At 38.8% G+C, this 20,791-nt stretch overlaps 1 protein-coding gene across 1 annotated transcript in view; it reads right to left on the reverse strand.

The window, feature by feature from the left end:
• Positions 1–3,347: 3,347 nt before the first annotated feature.
• Positions 3,348–20,791, reverse strand: part of LOC129213929 (transmembrane protein 132B-like) — a 255,465-nt gene continuing 238,021 nt past the window's right edge. The window contains exons 6-9 of the mRNA XM_054844788.1: positions 20,147–20,352; positions 11,849–12,122; positions 10,266–10,457; positions 3,348–8,986 (exon numbers count right to left, since the gene is read on the reverse strand). Of these exons, the coding sequence (XP_054700763.1) occupies positions 7,832–8,986; positions 10,266–10,457; positions 11,849–12,122; positions 20,147–20,352 (1,827 nt within the window). The 3' untranslated portion in view covers positions 3,348–7,831. The remainder of the gene's footprint in view (positions 8,987–10,265; positions 10,458–11,848; positions 12,123–20,146; positions 20,353–20,791) is intronic.

Genomic DNA, 20,791 nt, shown 5'->3' on the forward strand with positions numbered 1-20,791 from the left:
TCAGAGAGGTTAAGCTTTCATTATGGGATTTCTGGGTTTCTGTTTATTATTTTAAAAGAAGTTGCAATTAACTTATGCTTCACTTTTTTTAAGCACCTTTCATGATAGGTGACATTTTCTGTGATGAGAGAGAATCATTGCAAAGATTACTGACCATGAATTTCAGTTCTTACATGAGGTCTGACATTGATCCACACCAGACTTGTGCCCAGACTGTGTATTTCATCTGGTATCTTGATCAGTATTGGGTGCATAGTGCATAGATCCCTTCTCAAAAAGAATTGGTATGCATTTTAATGGACTTTTTTCCATTTTAAGCTAGAAGTGTCTAAAAAAGCAAAACCTAAACTCATACAAAACCCCATTCTATAAAGTAGTAGTTTCATAGAATCATTTAGGTTGGAAAAGACCTTTAAGATCATTGAGTCCAACCATTAACCTAACAGTGACAAGTCCACCACTAAACCATGTCCCTAAGCGCCACATCTATAGGTCTTCACTTTATGAAGTAGATACGCTTACACAGACACTATAAATTCCACTGGCACACATACTCAGAAAAAAGGAAGTCTGGAACAATAAGCAGGAGAACAGCTTAATGTTATTAAGTATTGAAGTGTGTGTTCCCCTTGCCACTAGCCAGGGTCAGACGTTGGCCAGCACAACTGCTGTGGGCTTTGGTTTGCCTAGCAGCGATACCCAGAATACCAGGAATTCCTGATCGTATTTAACGTCATCATGATTCCAACGGGACCAAGATTATATCCTACTCACAGCATACTGTAACTCCTGCTAGTGTGCTGTTTGAGCACAGGATATAACTAATGGATAAGATTTCAGTGTAAATGTGTTGTAAAGTGGCATCATTCTTTGTAATGAATGCATAAATTATAAATAGATAGATAGAGCTAGTTGAAAATGAATGCTTTGCAATGGTTGTAGATTTCAGTGAGATCAGAACTTTGGTTTTATGGCCTATACTTTTTTGTTTTTAAAGTCTACCGATTAAAAAAAAAATCCTATGTATAATATTATGGCATAGGAGACTCTATTCTGCTCTACCTCCCACAGTTTTAAATTGGAGGATTAAAAATATCCGTTGTTCATTGCCATTAAATCTTGACCTCTGTACTTGTTTTTTATATCATCAGATCCCATTGATTTTTAAATAGACTAACCCAAGATTGTCAGAAGGAATGGTGTAAGTCTTCATCTGCATTGGTTTATATATCCTTACACTGACACGTATGTTTTTAGAAGCAAGTAACACTATGATACACTTTAAGAGTCTCAGAACAGATCTCAAAACATGATCCACTTCACTTTAATTTCTTAAATAAGCTGCCTCTCAATAAGACAGCTGAATTTTATTCCCTCAGTAACCAAACTTTTGCAAACACTGGCCACTTGGATCACTGGAGTAGGAAAAAAAAGGAATATATAATTATGCTCTAAGGACTATATTGAGAGGGTATTATTAGCTATTAATTCTGCGCACTGGCTCCATTTTCACTGAAGAAAACCTCTTAAGCTTCATGAATACTACATAATGCAATGTGTCACCAGTTATGTAAACTCTAAATACCATCACTGGTTCCGTTTGCTACCAGCTAGAGGTGCTGCTGACTGGAAACAGCAGGGTCCAGTTTTATGTAACACGAGGAGGTATCCAACCTCTCGGGCTCCAGACCTGACTGGTAATTGTCTGTCTCTGGTCCTGTCTCAGTCCAGCTCCTAACAAGACCAGTGGGGGTTTCATCTGAGACAGCCTTCAGGATTTGGCCTATTTAATTTGTGACAAATATCACTGTGCGGGCCTTTTGCCTGCCAAATCCTGAGGGCTCACTTTTTTGGAAGAAAGAAGAAAGTTGTATTTGCAGGCTATTTTTTTTCCCAAATGACTGCAGATAATTATTTTCAGTTACATAGAACACGCACATAGGTAGTTAAAACTTACACCTGTGGTAGTTGTTTTGAACAGTTGAGTGTAAGTGTGTGTTTGTGTGTGTGCACAGTATAACCATAAAGACTATTTTTCTGTAAAAGCTCATAGTCTGATACTTTTAGTTGTACTGAGTAGAGCACTGCAGTGTGAACAGATCCACTGGCATTTCTTTAGTAAGATGCTGCTGAGGGAAGGGTGTCATAGTAATGGTCAAATACGGACCAAATGGAACTGCCAGTACAAAAAAAAGTGTCATTTACAAAAAATGTTTCTTCTTTTACTGTTGAGAATACTAAGTGGTGACCAACTGGAAATTGTGCCCAAAGCACATTAAAGTTTAGGTCTCTGAGGCACTTCCTAAATCACAGTTTTCAAGTCATTGAGCCAATTGACTTTATATAAAAACACGTTTCAATACATTAGAAATTACAATAGCGATCATTAAATCAGTCAGGTGATGTTGAATTGCTCCCACTAGTACAAAGGCAGCCCATACCTTTGAGTGAGTTTGTACAGTCAGATCTCAATCGTGGTCCAGCTGCAAACAGCAAAAGGATGATGGAGGCAGATCCTGAGTGCTGTCTGTGGGAGGCCCAATTACACCAGGAGGTTTCAGGAGAGTCTCTGTTTCTGGGTCTGACACCACCTCCAAGACCTTGAGCAAAACCTAAAAACTGAAGCTCAGTTTCCTTTTTGGCATTAGCAAGCTACTTTCCTAGCTCTTGTGATGAGGTCAGTGGTGACTTAATAATTTTGAGAATCTTTGATTCTAAGGGGAATATAAGGAAATTCAGAACACTGAATCAAAAATTTGACCTATGATGATTCACGCTGGAGGGCTACAGGGACAGGTTAAGTTTGTTTCATTTCCTTTAAATCCAAACATACCTCTCTACCATTCTTTGCAAGACAGTGGTCAGTTAGTATGTTCATCTGTTCTTTATATTTGGTGCTGGGAAAGGATCACTCACCGCAGGAAGAGAGGGCCGGAGCACCGCTTGCAGGGACCCTTGGACTGTATAATCCGGTAATTTGTGTTGCTTTGAGTAAAGAGGCATGTGAGCAATCCCTGTGCTGGTGATTATGCTAATTTACGGTTCGTGCTGCAGGGACACATCACCCTCAGCCCAACCAGCAGATCACCTTGACCAATATAAACGCAAAATGGTTTAGTCAGTTTTAAAAAAAATTCACATGAACATTATGTTTATTTCTCCAGCAGAATCTGTTTCTTTCACAGTCTCTCAGTTGCTTCTTTTCTGAAGAGTGCAGTCTTTATTTCAGACATCTGCCTACAGAAAATAAGTTGTTTGTTTTTTAAAGGGCACATTTAAAGATTAAAACTGAGGCTTGAATAACTTTATCGGCATACAAATTACACAGATATAAAAGTTCTCTTTCATTGTCTTAACTTACAGTTTATTTTGTACAGAATTCATCATGTTATACATCTAAGACTTATTATATTGTATAAATATCTTGAGTGTGATGTATATACATATTCAGTGTTATAGATTCAGCAATTAATGTATGCATTTCACAATACACTATAGTGTATTTCAATGTAGTGCACATGATTTATATTTCAGAAAAGAGCATATCCGCTATGAAAAATTGGTATTTTATTCATAGGGTACTCTACCTTGAAATACAGGGTTTTTCCATTATATAATGGACTGTTTGTACTGTGTCGTATGGCTGTAAGATTTTCTTGTACATTCCCCAATATGAATTAAGAAACAGCAGCTCAAAATATTAATCTACATGGTTCTACATCAAGAGGAGAGCAGGGCACTGGTTTCCTAAGTTCTTGTGTAAATGAGAAAGAAGGCGTAGACAAGCCTCATGGAGCTAGGCTGGGTGTGATGGCCAAACGAAATTAAGTTCTGCACAGATGAGAACTACGAGCTCTTGCTTCTCCATTCTCTGCATGCCAGTGTTCAGCTGCCATAAATCACTCAGCTCTGATTGCAAGAGTTGAGGGTCTGGCATCAGCTTTATTTTTAAAGTTTGCAAACTCCCCATAATCCATTAATCCACTCGTTGCTTATGGCGTTCTTCCTTGGTGTCTCCTGGTGTATGTATTGATTCTACATACTGTCTTTCCTTGAGAGCAAAGAAACTCACTCACAATGTCTTCTCTATACATGCCATAAGTAAGATGTGCTGTTTGTTAAGTATTAAATCACAGGTGTTGCTTTCTTGGGCACCTACTGAAGCATAATTCTAATTAATCTGTCAGTATAGTTTCTATTTTCTTTTTTAGACAATTCTAGTTTCCTGCATACATACATACATATTGTGCCTTTTGATCATTTGGCTACCTTTGCTTTGTAATCTCAAAAGGAGAGATTCTTTTATCAATGTATAAATGCTGTTCATTTAACTGCAAAGCGGAATATTATATATTCCATGAATAAAAGACTTTATTTTAAAAGAGTAATTGAAAAAAATTTAGGGGAATCAGAAAATCATGGGCTTTTAAATAATTTTTAATTTACTTACATTTAAAGTATGTCATAATTTTGAAACTAAAATTTGAGATATTTCATTTTAAAAGGATTGATCAACTCAGAACTATATTTTGCATCAAATATATTCATCGAAATTCTTTTTTATTTTTATGAGAAGTAGCATAAGCGCTTAAACCAGCATAAATCCAGAACAACTCCACTTTATAGGTGTTATCCCAGTTTTAGTGAGAGAATTCTGTCTTCCCACTTCCTTTGTTTCTTCTATTGCCATTTTTCCATGTGAGAACTTTCATGTAACAACATGTGATGTAAAACAAAAAGAAAGGTTCTATGAACTGGCAGTTGTACATTCCCCCCGCCCTTGCCAGATTTGGGGAGGGCTATTTTTTGTGGACAGCTGTATCAAATTCCATTGTTTAGCTGATCACAGTAGTGGCTGTACTCCTTCCTAACAGGCTATATTTGTGATTTAACTTTGGGACAGATATGTGTATGATGCCTATGACTGCAAAAGTCATGACTCTAAAGAAGCCCCACATTCAGCCACTGAGCCACCTAAAAACTTCACTGAAGAACATCACGACCATGCTGGCAGATGCTGGCAGATGCTGTACCAAGCTAGGACTTTACCATCCTATGGTAAATAGAAAACAGACTCTACTTGCATGTTGGTTTCTATTCCTGAGTGTATTTTAGATACGTGCTCAGTCAAACACCAGAATGGAATTATTTCTGGTCCAACACTGACAGTCCTCGAACCCTGCATTTATAACTGTCTTCAGCAGCCACATCTGAAAGCACAGGGGTTTGCATGCCACATGGCAAGTAAATGCTGAAAAAGCCTGAGATCTCCTCTGCCGGCTTCTACAAATGTCCACACTGCACGTAGGACTGTCCTTCCCCCACACGCTAGCGTGCAGCCTGAACATATAGCCACCTGTAGGTACTCTGGATAACGAGAGATTAGGCCTCAGGTACAAGTTCAGGGACATAGCAATATGACAGTACAGAGGCACTCAACTTAGTGATCCTCAGTCTTTCAGGCCATAGCCCTTGAAGGGAAATTTCCTGAATAAGTAAGTAAAGCTATTGCCTTCTGTTACCGTTAATGAGTGAGAAGAGCAGCTAAGCACACCTCTAAGTCCCTTTGCGCTTGGTGTGCTTATGTGGCACTGACTAGGGACGGAGTTCAGCATCTGCAGGTGTACTTAGCACAACTGGGACCACAGCGAAGAAACACATCATGGAGTCCAGTACACCGCTCTGAGATCACAGTTTCACTGGTACACTGGTGGCTATGCAGTCATGAAAACAGCTGTGCTGATTGCCCCCTGCAACTACCATCAGCAAGTTGTTTCCTCTGATTTCAAGACTAAATTTATTTGTGGTTGATTTATACTAATTTACTATTGTGCCAACAATACTCTTGCTTTATGGTCAGGCCAAATGAAAAATAACATGTTGGGAAGAAATGTTAAATTCTAAAGAGAGATTTTTATGTTGTTAGTAATAAGGATCATAGTAGGAATTAATATTTCCTTACAAGGTCTGGATTATTTAAAGAGGAGAGAATATTTGTTAAATAACCCAAGATTTAATTTGACACACAAGCGCTGCATCCCTTATGAAAGAGAAGCATCTTTGTGCTCTATTATTTTTTCTACTTAGATGATAACAGATGCCATCCCCTCACTATGCAGCTCAGTGCCAGCAGACATAAGTCTCTAATCACTTATACAAGCCTGGTCTCCTCACTTTCTAGTCTCACCATTGAAATTCTTGTATTTTGCAGCAGTTATATTAAACATGTTCCCAGCTGTGGATTAGGATCCAAAAGCAGACTTTCCCATAGTTAAGGTCGTCTGGTCTGTTCTAATATCAGAACTGAATTATAAAATTCAAATCCTATCTTGATCTACCTAAAAGATGGGAACTATGGTATGTAAGGCAGTTGTAATTTGGATCTTGTGTTTATTGCACAGGATCCATCACAAGAACATGTGCTTTATTGTTTTTGTTAAGTATTATGTAGATTCAGGTTTTTTCTAACTGTAATTTTCAACTTATTTCAGTAATCCTTCAGTAAAAAAAGACATGTAATGCATATGAAATGGCAACTTTGAATCTCCAGCATGTTTTCCTTCTTAAAATTGGGAATAGTCGCTTCATAATGTACCCAGTGTGTCTTATCTTTCCTTCTTCCTTTTTTAATGAAACATGGTGTAAAGTTTTTCTCTTTAACAGCCTTATGGTCAGAGATGTTTTAGACAAGGTCTGGAGCATTAGCCGTTGAGTATGGACTTCTTTATCCTGCTAAACTCTACCACCAATGTATTAATTAGTACAGAGTAACAATGACTCCAAGCCTTTGCTTATTAGCTAGGAAATTTCCTTCCTATTCTATGCATTTCAATACCACATTTGACTTTCTCATTCTGATAGTAATGTGTATTGCCAGCCAAGCTGCTGTTTCAGCAAAACATTTTCCTTTGAAGTATGTGCTGTGCTGTTGCAGGTTACTTTTTCATGTTAGCAATGACAAAAGTAAACCCAGGGCTACTCCTTGTTTTTTATTTTCCAGGGTTTATTATTGTATTTACAGTTCCCTGTAAGAAGATACAACCCTTTCCCAGTAAGAGTTCTAATACCTTTCTATGTTTCAAATACTAACGACCCATATACCCATATGGAAAGGAGAAGGATAATCAGCAATGAAGGAGGTATCTCTAGGGGCTGATGCAGATGAATAGAAAACTGAAATCATTATAAATATTACTGTACTACACTTTGGTACAACTGCGAAAAAAAACCCTTCAAAGAAAATATTTAATGTTCCCTCAGTCAAATAAAATTCATAAACAATAGGAAAAGAAATTAACCACATGGAGGGGGGGGTTATACCTGTAAAAAATAATAAGACTACTTGGCTGCATTGCACATAGGCAATAAAATTAGATTAATTCAGATCCCTTTTAGTGTAAGCCTCGTTTCAGGCTGTAAGCAATAAATGTCCACTGTGCTTTACAAAGGACGACGACTAGAAAAATCAATGCAAACAAATATCCCTTTCTTTTCTGATTTATCATTTATCATGAGAGATGACAAACAAATGAAGTCTCCTCTGAGTCTGAGCGTAGTTGTATTAGCATTTTGCTAGTACCAGGCAGTATACAAAAACAGCCATCCTGTGTGACACCTCCAACACCTACAGGTAGCTGTTTTAGGGGCACATCCTGGTTTGTGGTGAAACAGGTTTAACTCAGCCAGCCTCTTGTACCTGCTCAGTGATATCAGGTTATCATCTCAGTAACTCCAAGGTTGGACTGTCTTGTTCCTATTGCTGACTGGACTGACTGCTCCACCATCCATAAACAGAAGGCATAAAGGTGATTACAAACATAAGAAAGTAGTTTTACATATTGTCTTGCAGTCTTTCCATATAGTCCCTAAGTTCCTTGGAATCACCAAGATTCATATCTTGGCATACCCATTTAATATTATCATCACTGTCAAATAGAATTGAATTGGTGTAGGGGCCTCCATCCTCCGGCAGTATTGTTGTATATGAAGTGAACTTTACTCGCTTCTGCTTTGGCCCAGAAGGATTTATAGGTTCACTTTTAACTTCTTTTTCACAAAGGTACTCAGAAGATCTGAGGATATGATTATGAAGAGTCTTCTGAGAACTCCCATTAAGGAGAAAGTTGCTTTCTTCAAACTGCATTCCTCTGTCAATCATGGTAGTGCACTCCTCTGACGGGAGCGAAATGTCAACTGGGTTTTCCAGCAGTTCAACCTCATTTCCAAGCCAGACCCAATCATGGGAATGGGGGATGTTGCCTTGCTCACTCACAGCAAACCTTTTATGCCTGTACTTCCAAGCAAATGCCACACAGTTAATCAAAAAGACCAAGATTGCTAAGCAGAAAACACACAGCAGGGCATACATGCCAATCTCCAAATCTGTTAATCCTCTTGAAGTCAATGTGAGATCACTGGGACTGTTTTCTCCTGGTATTTCTACTTGCGTAGGGAAACCTGTGAAGGCAGTTGGGTTATTTTGGAGCTGGCCATCCTCCAGGGACTCCGGATCAATGGGAGATATGAAAGTTGTGCTTTTGTTTGCATTGTCCTCATTATTGGAGATGTCCTCATGGTTTTTGGACCATTCTTGTGCTGTCCTCTCTTGTTCTGCAGGTTTCTCTATAGAATTGCTTGCGTGGCTTTTAAAATCTCTATCCACATCATCAACGTCATTAGTGCTTCCTTTTTGGTCAGAATCTTTTTGACCAAACTTCACTTTGACACTTCCCTTCCCAACAGCCAGAATACTCTTCCGCTTAGTCTTCTGACATGGCTCACTGATGACCATTTCGATTTTGATCAAAGGTCCTTGCCCATCACCTTCCGCCACTACCCCAGGCCATTTGGACTGAAGGCTTTGGTGTGCAGACACTACCATCTCATCCAGTGAAGTGATGGTGATTGAGAAGTCCTTGGTGTCATAGATATCTAACGGTGTCACTGACCCATCACTGAACAAAATCCAAGCACTGACTATGGCTTCCTGGGGGGAGAGAGGATGAGAAAAAAAAAGTGTGAAAGGTAAGAGAGCCCATAGCAGACACTCAGTTGTTTAAGTCTGTTTGACATTGGCAAAATAAATACACAGTTTAACTTTGGTTTATTTTGTTTAAAAAAAAAAAAAGAAAAATCAAAATGTCTACTCTGCTTCTCATTTTCTTCGTGCAGATTTGTGTTCTCTAGACCACTTAGGCATTTATGTCATCTTCAGGAACTATCAAAGACATGGTCAACTAAATATAATGAAAGGTGCTGACAAAAAAAAAAAAAAAATTGACAATTCTTTTTTCAGTCTGAAGTGAGAAGCCTCTTTTGAATGCCAGGGCCCCATGATGAAAATAGTCTATTTCCAAAGTCCTGGTTAATTAATTTCCTACAGGCCCTATAATGGGGAATTTCTGTAACACTGCAGTTCTAATGCCATATCTAATACAACCTGCAGAGCTGTTATGTGTTGGAATGGTGATCCCATTCAGCCCATTGAAACAAACTAGGTTAAGAACACATCTCAATGCAGTATTTTAAATTTTGTCATGCTTTCAAATATACAAGATTATGTGAAATATATAAAAGTGATTATAGTCCTTTCTGGGAACTACAGAAACACTCACAAACCTGCCCTTTTTAAGGATGTTTTGACCAAAACAATTTGTCTTCTTACTGCAAATTGCTAGTGCTAAAAAGATAGTTACACTTTTTCTAGTGATACAGAGTCTCTATTCTATAATAATACAATAAAAAAGATATATGCACTTTATTCTGTGGTCTCATCAAAAGCTATTTAATTCCTCGGATTACACAGGTCAAAGTAAGCACAAACTCATCAGCTTTCAGCAATGCAGATCATGAAAACTTCTGAGAAGCAGCCAAAAGGTCCTTTTGGCCGAACTGACTTTGTGAGACTATTAAGGCATGGCGTTTCTACCTCTGCTTACACAGCTAAGCTGTATTTTCCCAGAGAAAAAGCATTCTGAGTGGCACATACATGCTTTCTACAGCATTATGCGTGCACAGACATGTCAGTCACTTTCCCTGTGCTGCACAGGTCTCCAAACTAGTTCTGAAGCATTTAATGGTCATTCTGGATAGGTGTTTGCACCTGTAGGAGTTGGTCAGCAAGATGAACAACTTTTACCGTGTGAAGTTACTGCTTTTCACAAAGTCATACATTATATGTGCTGTCTAAAATTTACAGCAAGTAGCTTTTCCCTAGCTTCTGAGAAAGCACAGTAAACAATTCTATATACTGTCTCAGATCATACCTGTTTCAGAGTATGAAGAATATCATATGCAGAGGTGGTAGAAACAATAGCTCTCTTATTTCCTTTGCTGATTTGTAAGGAGAGGGACAAGCCTGAAACTAGTTGTACTCCTAGATCTGTAATGGTTACACGGTCATCTAGAACTATCACTGTCTTCTCTGCCAAGATGGAATCGGAAAGAGGTGACAGAACCTTGAAAGAGAAAGCAAACACCTTGCATGAAACAGCAACTAACTGTTGTAAAGCAAGATTAGACTCTAATCAGCATAAAACTTTGGATTAACCTCAGGTTTGTCACATCCATGTATAAGCTATAATTGATGTTTGCCCCAAGACATTACACTCATTTGCTGCTAAATTACTTTATTTACAAAAATAATTTAATAAAACAACCAATCACATTGAAATTGCAGCTTCATCTCAACAATGGAGTATAGATTAAATTAAATGGATTTCGTTTTTATAAAAGTCTTTTTTGTGTGGTCTATAAAACCTCCTATGAATGCAGTATAGCACAAGACATAGTGTAAGACACTGATTAACGCTGAAACTCTGTAAGAGAATAAGTAAGTGTACAAAGCCTGGCTGATAGGAACTTGGCCTGGTGCCTTTGCAGGGACAGAGGATCTGAATGAAATGAAAGTGAGATTTACAAAAGGACTTTGAAAATCCCACCGGGTGCCTGTCTGCATTTTTCAATGCCAAAGTAGTCCTGTCAGTTTGCTTTAAGACCTTGTTTCTAACATGCTTAGAAGGAGACAGTCATCTTTCTACCAATGCCAGAAACAACTGGTTCAAACCCAAAATATTTGAGGTGGGATTTATCTAAACTAATGAGAAACCTACAGTGTAGGTACCTGTATCGGAGCTAGCTGCCTTCTGCTGTCTTATAGTCACTGGAGTGAGAGAGATCTTTTAAGGGCAGAAATGCTTTGACCTCTGTGTGATGTTTGGTTTAAGCTGAAAGGCGCCGAGTCCTAAACATACCTGTTTCTTTGTGTTGACTACAAAGGAAACAGCGTGACTGGAACATTACAGATGTTTGCAGCTCATAAAAAGAGCCCCAGTGCTTGTATTCCTTTATTTTGATTCAGAAATATGCATGGCATTAGATAGACAGGTGGTGAACATGGACGCTCTGAAAGATTTCTGAAGATTATTTTGTGTCCATTTCTTGTGTTTCATTTGGTCAACATAAAGGGACTAATTTTTCAAAGTCGTTTAAGCATGTAGATCTTTGGGAAAATTTCCTAACAGTTAGGTCCATAAGGTCCCACTTAAATTAAAATAAGCTAGTTGTGTGCATCATGTAACCTGTTTCACTCTTCAGAAAAATCTCACTTGTTGCTAGTCACACTAACATGGATAAATCCCTTCAGAAGTTTCACCTAAAGGTATTTTATGGAAGTGACAAATAGCAAAAATGAAAACCCATTCAAACTTCCTTTTATGTTTAGCATGTAATTTTTCTTCACCTTGTTTTTTTCTGAGAGCAATTAATTTTATAAGCTAACTAGCTATTGTGTGTGTGCATCCAGAACTCTCTCTCTCTACAGAAGCTGCAGATACATCTTAGGCTGTACCTGGACTGTGGTGATGCCATGCTCACGACCAACGAGAACTCGGCCATCTTGAAGCTTAGCAATCTTGGGTTCTTCCACCTTCATGAAATCAGTCACAAGGTCAGTGATGTCAAACTGCCACTCAGAGCCTAGCATATAGGTCAAGTGGCCTCCAAACTCAGAGGATTCAGCTACAAACTGTGTGAGGACTCGCACCATGGCATGCTGATACTGGAGGGTACAACCTCTTCCTTTTTTCTCGTCATCTTCTTCATCCTCACTGTCACGGGTAGGCCTGTAAATAGATCCAGGTTTGTTATCTGCATTGCCATGATCTCCCTACAACAGTGCAGAGGTTCAGTTGCATGGTATTTTTAATCAGATTAATATAATCATCATCTGCTACTGTGTGAGAAATAGAAAACCAGATTTTGGATGTGTAGGTTACTAAATCTGCATGAGATGCTTGCACAGCTTTTTTGTGCTGTACAATTTAAAAGCTACTGTCACTTCTGTTAGTGAATTCTTTATTTGAGTGGCACCACCCACCAACTTGAAAATATGTCTGCCAGTGCTGAGATTTCAGTGGAACCACTGCTTGTTCACTGTGTCTGCAAGTGGCAGTCAAATCTTGCAGAGGGCTAAGGAAAGCAGCGTGAAATGTTTGTGAGAGGGCAGTTCTGGAACAAACCCCTGTAGCAGCTCAGCAGGGATGGGAGAAGATGTTTTAACATCCTTTCCTCCACCTTTGCCCATAGCATTTGTATCCCTTTGCTCATCTCTTCAAAACCATTGTAACACATTCAGGACTCCCTGCTTAGGTAATGCTATCACACCTTACCCCACATCTCTGTCTCATAGGTTCATTAAGCCCTCTGCATTCGAGAAATACACCACGATTTCACCTTAAATCTCGTACAGTTCATGCAAGTGTCTGGTATATTTAGTCATGTAATGACCACATGGGGCTTCCAAAAAAACAAATTAGGCACTTCAGTTACCACTCGGGCCATCAGTTACTCAGATGTACAAACACCATGCCAGGCCGTTGAGTCTATCACTCACCCCACAGAAACAATTGCAGCATTAGACACACTTTATTTAACATTTTCTAACTATCTGTCCCCCTTGCAAAATAGAACCCGTGACAATATGACGGCTTTCCATAAACCTTATATGAGGCATCTCGGTGATTTGTAGATGATAGCAGTGCTGTTGCACCTCACAGAATTTACAGAATTTTGTCTGTTTTAAAACCCAGTTTCCCATCAATTCCTTTCTTCTTTTTTTTTTTTTTCCCAAGTATTAAGCACTAGGTGGTCACACTTTTACTCATTATGCCCCCACGCTGTGGAATTCATTGCTCAGAAATAATTTACCTTGCTCCTTTAGTTATTTATTGAGCCTGAAGCCACCTCTGTAGCAAGGGTGGGAAATATGGGGTAAGCCTCTTATTTTTCACAGTATTTTTGGGAAGTAGTTTTGTGTTTACTGTGTTCCTTTATCTTCTCCTTTGAAATACCAGCTATGAAAAACTATTATAAAACAGAATTGCTTTTGTTATAAATTGTTTTATGACAAAGTTGGCAAATAGTAAGCTGAAAACATATCTAAGAAAAGCCCTCATGCTCGTCAAAATGATACAAAGTCCTGGTGTTACAGAATCTAATGCACTGGAAATACATTTTCAATGCATCAATTGTTACCTGAATATATATATGTGGCCTCAAGTAAATGGTATTTGGTACAGCCTTTTTGGTTTTGTGTGTGTAAAACAACAGTGTCCATTATTAGTTGCTGAATAAAACATCATTGAATAACCACTGAATTGTTAAGAAAAAACCCCAGGATCCTAAAATAGGATTTACACTGCACAAAGAAATTAGTCTTACAGAATTAGACTAGCTGGGTATTTCAAAATCTTCAATTGTTCTCTCCCTCTCAAAACAAGTGTCAGTCTGAAATGAGCTGAAGCCAGCCAGTCAGCAAAACAGCCACAAGGAAAGTACTAGAAGGGGGATATTCATAGAACTTATGTGGCCCACGCCCATTTAGATTGCTTTTGGCCTTACAATGCTATAAAAGAGTTTATGAACTCCTTAACGTTCCCACTTCCAATTTATTCCTGTATTCTGAACCTCTTCAGCTCATCTAAACCATAACCCAGCTCTGAATAATCTCAGACTTTGCAAAAACCAGTTTTAGCTCTGAGATTCCGGGATTTGACCCTCTTTTAGTAATGCAGACAGTAACATTAGTACCTGTGCAGAACTGGAGAAGAATGGACAGGATCTATTCAGGTAAGAAGTGCTTACAGGATTTTGGGGAAAAGAGCCACAGAACCAGTAGGAACCAGTTTTCTTACGGGAAAACAGACACTGAAGCAGTGTTCTGTGGCTTGAAGAAAAATGTTCACATGTTCAACATTCACGCTGACTTAATTTTTTTTTTACAGAACTCTTATTTCTGTTTCTGTTACATAACCAGATGTTTTACTCAGATTCAATGTGTTACTGTTACTCATATTTATTTCTGCACTTACTTATTTCTACTTTCACTATTTAAAACTTTAGACTACTGGACTGTTCAAGAGGAAATATATTCAAAACAACTTTGAGAGAAAGAATTTTTTCAACCCTAGTCCCATATAGCTCCGAAATGTGAGTTGTGGGAAGAATGACCAGAGATGAGGAGTTGCACAGAGGGAGCACTCCTGCCCTTATTGCCAGGCTGAAGACTTTATGGGCAGTCAGTACTACCAATCACAAAAAGATCATTCAAGTCCAACTCTTTCCTTGTGGCATCTCTAACAAACAAAGCTAAGGGCTCCATTTCCTTACAAAAACATTTATAGGTGTTGGTATACTTCTCCGTAGAAATGCACGGTTTCTGTTGCATGCAGATGTGGAACAACAGAAAAGCATCTCTAAACCATGGAATGGGCAAGGCACTTTCTTATGTCAGCACAATGTAAAAAGAGAGTTGTTTGAATTTTCAATACAAGCTTTGTAAATCTGCTTTATCACGTACCATCTCAAGTTCTTTCTTTTTTTAAACAAATTACATCCATTTCCACTTCAAAGCCACAAGTCCATGATTCAGGTAGTAAGTCAGAGCATTTCAGTGTTTTGTCTCCATGGGCCCAACAAAATATTCGAGATCCATTGAACAGCATAGTTCCCTTTAGAGTCTTAAACTTCTTGTTACAGTGTTTTCAGTAGGCTTAAAATCCTTCGTTAAGCAGTGAGCTCATTTTCTTTTTAAGACATGTCTTCATGAATATAAGCTATTGCTGCATATTGTGCTTTTTATCCCCTTGGTCATCCCCAAGGTTAGCTCTGGATATCTCTCAGAATAACTTACCCTATTTCTTGCTGTTTGGCAAACTCGCTTGGGAGATTTTTTGCTTTTCTGGAGTGAACCAAGGTTGCCAGAATTACATTTAATTTACATTTCACACAGAGAAAGCCTTTGCCAGAGAGTTAAAACAGCAGCCTTGTTACAACGGTGCCTGCTAGCACTGATCTAATCAGTGATCTGTCAACTTTATATTATAGACAGTCTGTGAGCTGTTTAAGTATGTCTCTCTTAATTTGCACCACTCTCAAACCAAGCATCAAGTTCTTGGGCCACATGCTAATTTTCTGTTAAAAAAAAAAACAAACTCAAGAAATCAGTTTTGCTGGTTTTGAATTTGAAATGCTCATTAAAAAGAGTCATGTACTTAAAATACATTTGCAACACCTTTAATTGAAAAAAAAAAATCTATGTCAGATACAAAATACAAGCCATTAGATGCTGATCTGGTGGAAACTACAGAAATAAGTTGCACATAGCTCCGCTCACAGTTCAAGAAGAAATGCAATTTGGTACCTTTACAGATCTCGAACAGTCAGTCTACCTGTTGACAAAAATCTCTATGGCCTTCTCTCCATAGGACTTTGAAGTCAATTAACTAAAGGAGTAAAGTTCAAGCTTTGTGCGGATGTTGTTATTCACAAATGGAATAGTTTGAATCCAGTTTCACTTAATTTGCCTTAAAGGATGGCTTTATTTCTGAGTGGCAGCACTCACAGAGAGGTTTATCTAAAGCAGTTTATTTTTTCCTTCATTTAACTTAGGCAAAATTTCCTGCTTTTTTTCCTATTAGTAGACAGGACCAAAGTAGAGCTACCACCATGAGTTTAAGAGTCTGCCATTCATAAGCCATGTCTGGTTTAACTGTGTTTCATAGGTTTTGAAGGTTTATGCTACTCAGAGATTTGCAGTCACCACAGCTTAGTAATGGCTTTATCAGGTACTGTTCAGTAAGGCCAGATGCTGGTCAAAGTCCAGTAAACTATGAAGCATGTGCCGGAGTCATATTGTGTGATGTCTGCCTCCCTGGGAGACTCGTGAAAACAATGTGCTTATCTAAGTTGCAAATATTTACTTAAATTAAATTTCCAGCTTGTTCTGTGAGACTTTAGCCATGCAATTCTTGTTAATGTAAGTTGAAGCCACTCATCCCATGTAAATGTATGTCCACAGAGCTAGTGCAGGAACTTCAAGAAGGTAATTATTTTGCAGATGCATGAGGAATCAAAATAAATGTTTTTGTTAGACTAGCAGAGTCTGCCTGGACCTCTTCTATGCTCTAATATTTGACTTTAATTTAAATATACACCTTTCGTTTGCTGAGATTGTGGGCTTTTCTGCAGCCCATTGCAGAAGCAGAGTTTCTGTTAGCCCAGGCTAGTTCGAAGGCCGCGTACCATGCATTAGTCACAAGTTGATCCATGGACCTGACTTTTCATCTGGAAAGGGAGGCTCTTCATATCTGCAGTAGCACACACCATAGATCAAATTATCCTCTGGATAATAATAAAAGTTTGCCATACATTTACAGACTGATCTGGTAAATTGTATTACTGCTCTTACATAGGGAAGACTTCGGGTTTTTTCCCAGTTTCTGGCAGCCTGGTTTTTCTTTCTGCTCCTCTAGCAATTTCCTGCTCTTACAGCAGTTCAGACCAGGTAAAAACTGACACAGTTCCAACTGAGCTAGGCATGTGGCATTTGTAAAATTTTTGTAAAGACCCTGTCTTTTTCATTGCTTTGTGGAAATTATTCAAGAAGTTAGGTAAGCAAACATGTCTGTAATCACATGTATTTTACAATTACAAACATGACAGGGTTTATAGGGAGAAGCAATACTTTTTATTAGATCAACAAACATCATTGGAATGAACAGATGTGATTTGGGGCATATAAACACTTTTTCAGGTCTGAAATAGAAGCAGCTATATTCAGATGAAGAACAGCCATGCTGAGGCAGTAGTTTCACAAGCGTTTCTTTTGTCAACAGCACCAATAAAAACATTTAAAAGATTATTGTAAACCTAGTTATATTTTGCCATCTGGCTCAGCCCCTCCAACAACTGAACCAGCACAGCCACACTGAGCATGTGGGAATGAGACAGTGGGGGAGCCAGAGAGGTGAAGGAACGTTTGGAGGTTGCTGAAGTGTCTCTGCATAATCCCTATAGGAAATGCTCAAAAATTTTACCTTCTGTATATTGATGCATTACTTTATAGCAATGTTTAGTTCTTGCCAAGAAGACAAGGGAGTGGTGTGAAGACATCAACGCTAGTGGACAGGAGGAGAGTAGAAAATTGTTTTGTCTGTGCTGAGGTGAAGAAGAATGAAGGTGGATGCAGAAGAACAAAGAATGAGTGAAGAAGAATGAAGAAGACACGTTACAATCCTTCCATGACTAAACCTGAGGACAGTGACGTAGTTTCAGCTGACCTGTGGGCCATGTGTGACTGAACCTAAATTTAAGACTACCTAAGCCTGTTGGCAGGGACTTTCAAAAGAATCCAAGGGTTAGATGCCCTCTTCTTTTCAAGTTAGTTTCCTTTAAGGATACATATCAAAAACCCTAATGGAAACGGCAAATATTGGCTCTTACATGAAAATAAAGTTGAAGCAAGGCAATGCTATGGCTACCATACCTGCTGGGAAATGCTTGGATTTTGTTTTTTTAAAAAGTTTAAAGCACTCTCTCTTTCAAACCTATTCTCAGGTATCACGCAAGACAACCCTCTCACCGTACAGCACTAACACCGTATTATAGATACCGGGGGCACTGTGAAGAATTACATGCTGAATCATTGTTCAGAATAAGTGAACAGGGCCTTCGGGCTGTATCACTGAATGAGGATTCAGGAAACCAACCTGCAGCTCCTGACTCTAGTCCAAAAGTCTTGTGCGCTTCGGGTCACCATTTGAAAACTCATCATAAAAGCTCCCCCATGTTTAGAATATTGGGAAACATGTAGCTATGAAGGAGATAGAGGTATAAGCAGATTAAAAATTAAAGAGAAGAAAAAAAGAAAAGAAAAAAAAAGGAAAAGCCACTAATCTCAGGTAAAACCATCCAAATCTAACTATAAAGGAAATGTAAAAACCTTATGTACAAAGTAAACGTCAGAGTGAGCACAACTAATGCTAGTCCTAGACTGCCTATTGATTTAGAATACCCCCCCCAAAGTTAAAAAAAAAAAATCCACATGAATGTTCCATAAAACAAGAGATGATTTATTTCTAGTTGAAACCTTTCCTGTTCGCATGGGCATGGACTGCTGACACGCAACGTCATAAACTACCAGCTGCAATTCTGGGGAATCAGTGTCCATACTTTCTCTTCGCCCCTTCATGGAAAATGCTTGCTGAAGATGTGCCAGCAGTTCAGATGCAATCTGAGCAGCAGCAAACTCACACTGCTTGCCAGCTTGCAAACAGAGCAGACTCTCAGACCATTATCTTTATTTCAGCTGGCCAAATAAATCAGAACTAGACACCAGGGGGTAAATTTCCAGCGCTGTGTATAATGGGTTTAAAGTCAGAATGTCCACGACCGTTAACCACAGTTGAATGTCTAACTCACTGAGCTCACTGCTGAAAGTTTACTCCTATAATAAACATCAACAGCCTAATCCTGCAGCCTTTTACTCAGCAAAATCCCACTGGTTTTAGAAGGAGCTGCGTCTAAGGGACTGTTACAGCACTAGGCACATTACAGGCAGAAGAAGGTAAGTGAAACTTTAAGCAGCTGGCGTATGTTCATTCCTCACCTAGCACATCTCTTCCTGCCACAAATGGCAACTTTGCCTTTATCAATGAAGCAAACACAAAAATTTCTCCTGTGCCAGATCCTCATCACCTCTTCTGTCATAGCCAGAAAAAATGTCCACACAGCCAAGAGGCAAGTCAGTCCCCTTCTTTGGAGCTCATTATCTGAGTATCCTGGAAACTGTGTCCTACTGCCCTTAGTTTTATGCCCTCATAAAGTGTTAGATAATTCTGCTGCACTGCTGTCTGTTTGGGCTCTCAATAGCCATGACGTTCTCCTGGGCAAATCGAGTGCTTTAGCTAGAACTGCCACAGCGTTTAGCACTACAGTTATTATATTACTGTATTATAAATTTGTGCTGGTCTCATGCCTTGTTCTCCAGTGGTGTTTTTCAACTTAGCCTGAAATCCACCAATATAGCAGTGCTCCTGGAAGTTCTTAATCTTGCAAATTGTTCAAATGATGGTTATTCTAGAATGGGTATTTTCAGTATGGAATGATGGGAACAGAGCTCAAAATCCCCACCCTCCTCCCCCTCCTTGTTTCCCATCCACGTTTGTCCTGGTAGAATCTGTTCATCAGAATATAGTCTTCAATAGGAGCGTAAGTGGGTTTTTTTTGCCTAATTCAGATCTGCTAAGTAATGCCACAGCCAGCTCTGCTGTACAGTGCATCTGTACAGAGACTGAAAAAAAATCACCCAAAGTCAATGGTCCCTTCCAACCCAAACAGAATTGTTTGGGTTGGAAGGGACCATTAAAGATCATCTAGTCCAACAGCCTTGCCAGTGCCCGGTGACCTGCCTCCCTCCTTGGCCCTATTTTATTTAGCACTGTAGACAGAAACTTAAGCACTGGCAGTGCTGAATATCAGATGCAGACACGATATTACATCCAGGATGGGAGAGGTCCAGGTCCTTTTCCTCAGATTTGCACATCAGAGTGTACGATACGATTTCCTGAGATTGTGTGGAATTGATTAATGCTCCAGGCAAAGCCACTGACGTTTAAACTATATAGATCAGGATAAAATGTAGCCTACTGATATCATTGTTGGATGTTTTAATGAAGGCTAAGACAGACTGTAAAGCTAATTTTAAACAGATGAGGTTAGATTCTGAGAAATACTCTAAAAAATTGTTGTGTTCTAAAATCAGAGGCCCTGGGCATGTATGTGGACTGTACCAATGCTATAAGTGTACCTTTTATTGGAGGTGACGGGTATCCTCCAGCCTTTGATCTGGCTAAGCTCTGTATCAGAGATCTCTATCTGCAGCGGGAGCCGTGGAACCCAGACCGTCACTTCTAATTGGGTGGTAAAATGCTGGTAAGTGAAGTTAACAATAGTATCCACTTTGCTTTTCATTTCCTTGCCATTAACGAAGATGGAGTCACATCTGTCAGAAACCTTAAAAAAAAAAAAAAGAAAAGAAAAAGAAAAAAGATTAATTAGGAAATGAATAAAAGTTCCTGAGGAAGCATGAGGAATGATACATCAGTCCAAAGACAACACTGATAATGCGAGTCATGCATATTGTATTTTCAGTTTTCTAATTAGTAGCAAACAGTGATAAATGGACCCCAGGGAAACAGTTCTGCTTTCCTCAATGGATACTACTCAAACTACAAAAATAATTTAATGATGTTATATAACCTATGTGAATCTTTTATACTAGGCAAATTAAACTCTTCATGAATCAAACTTCATGTGCATCAAAGTTTATGTTTACAACTTGCTTAAAGAACCTGGAAAAAATGGGGCCATATGTTAGTAAGAAAAAGACTGACTCAGAACCATAAAGCAGAATCCTTTCCTTTTTCCTTGAGCACTGTAATGCTGAAAGACA

The sequence above is a fragment of the Grus americana genome, chromosome 16 (assembly GCF_028858705.1).
Source record: "Grus americana isolate bGruAme1 chromosome 16, bGruAme1.mat, whole genome shotgun sequence".
Lineage (NCBI taxonomy): Eukaryota > Metazoa > Chordata > Aves > Gruiformes > Gruidae > Grus > Grus americana.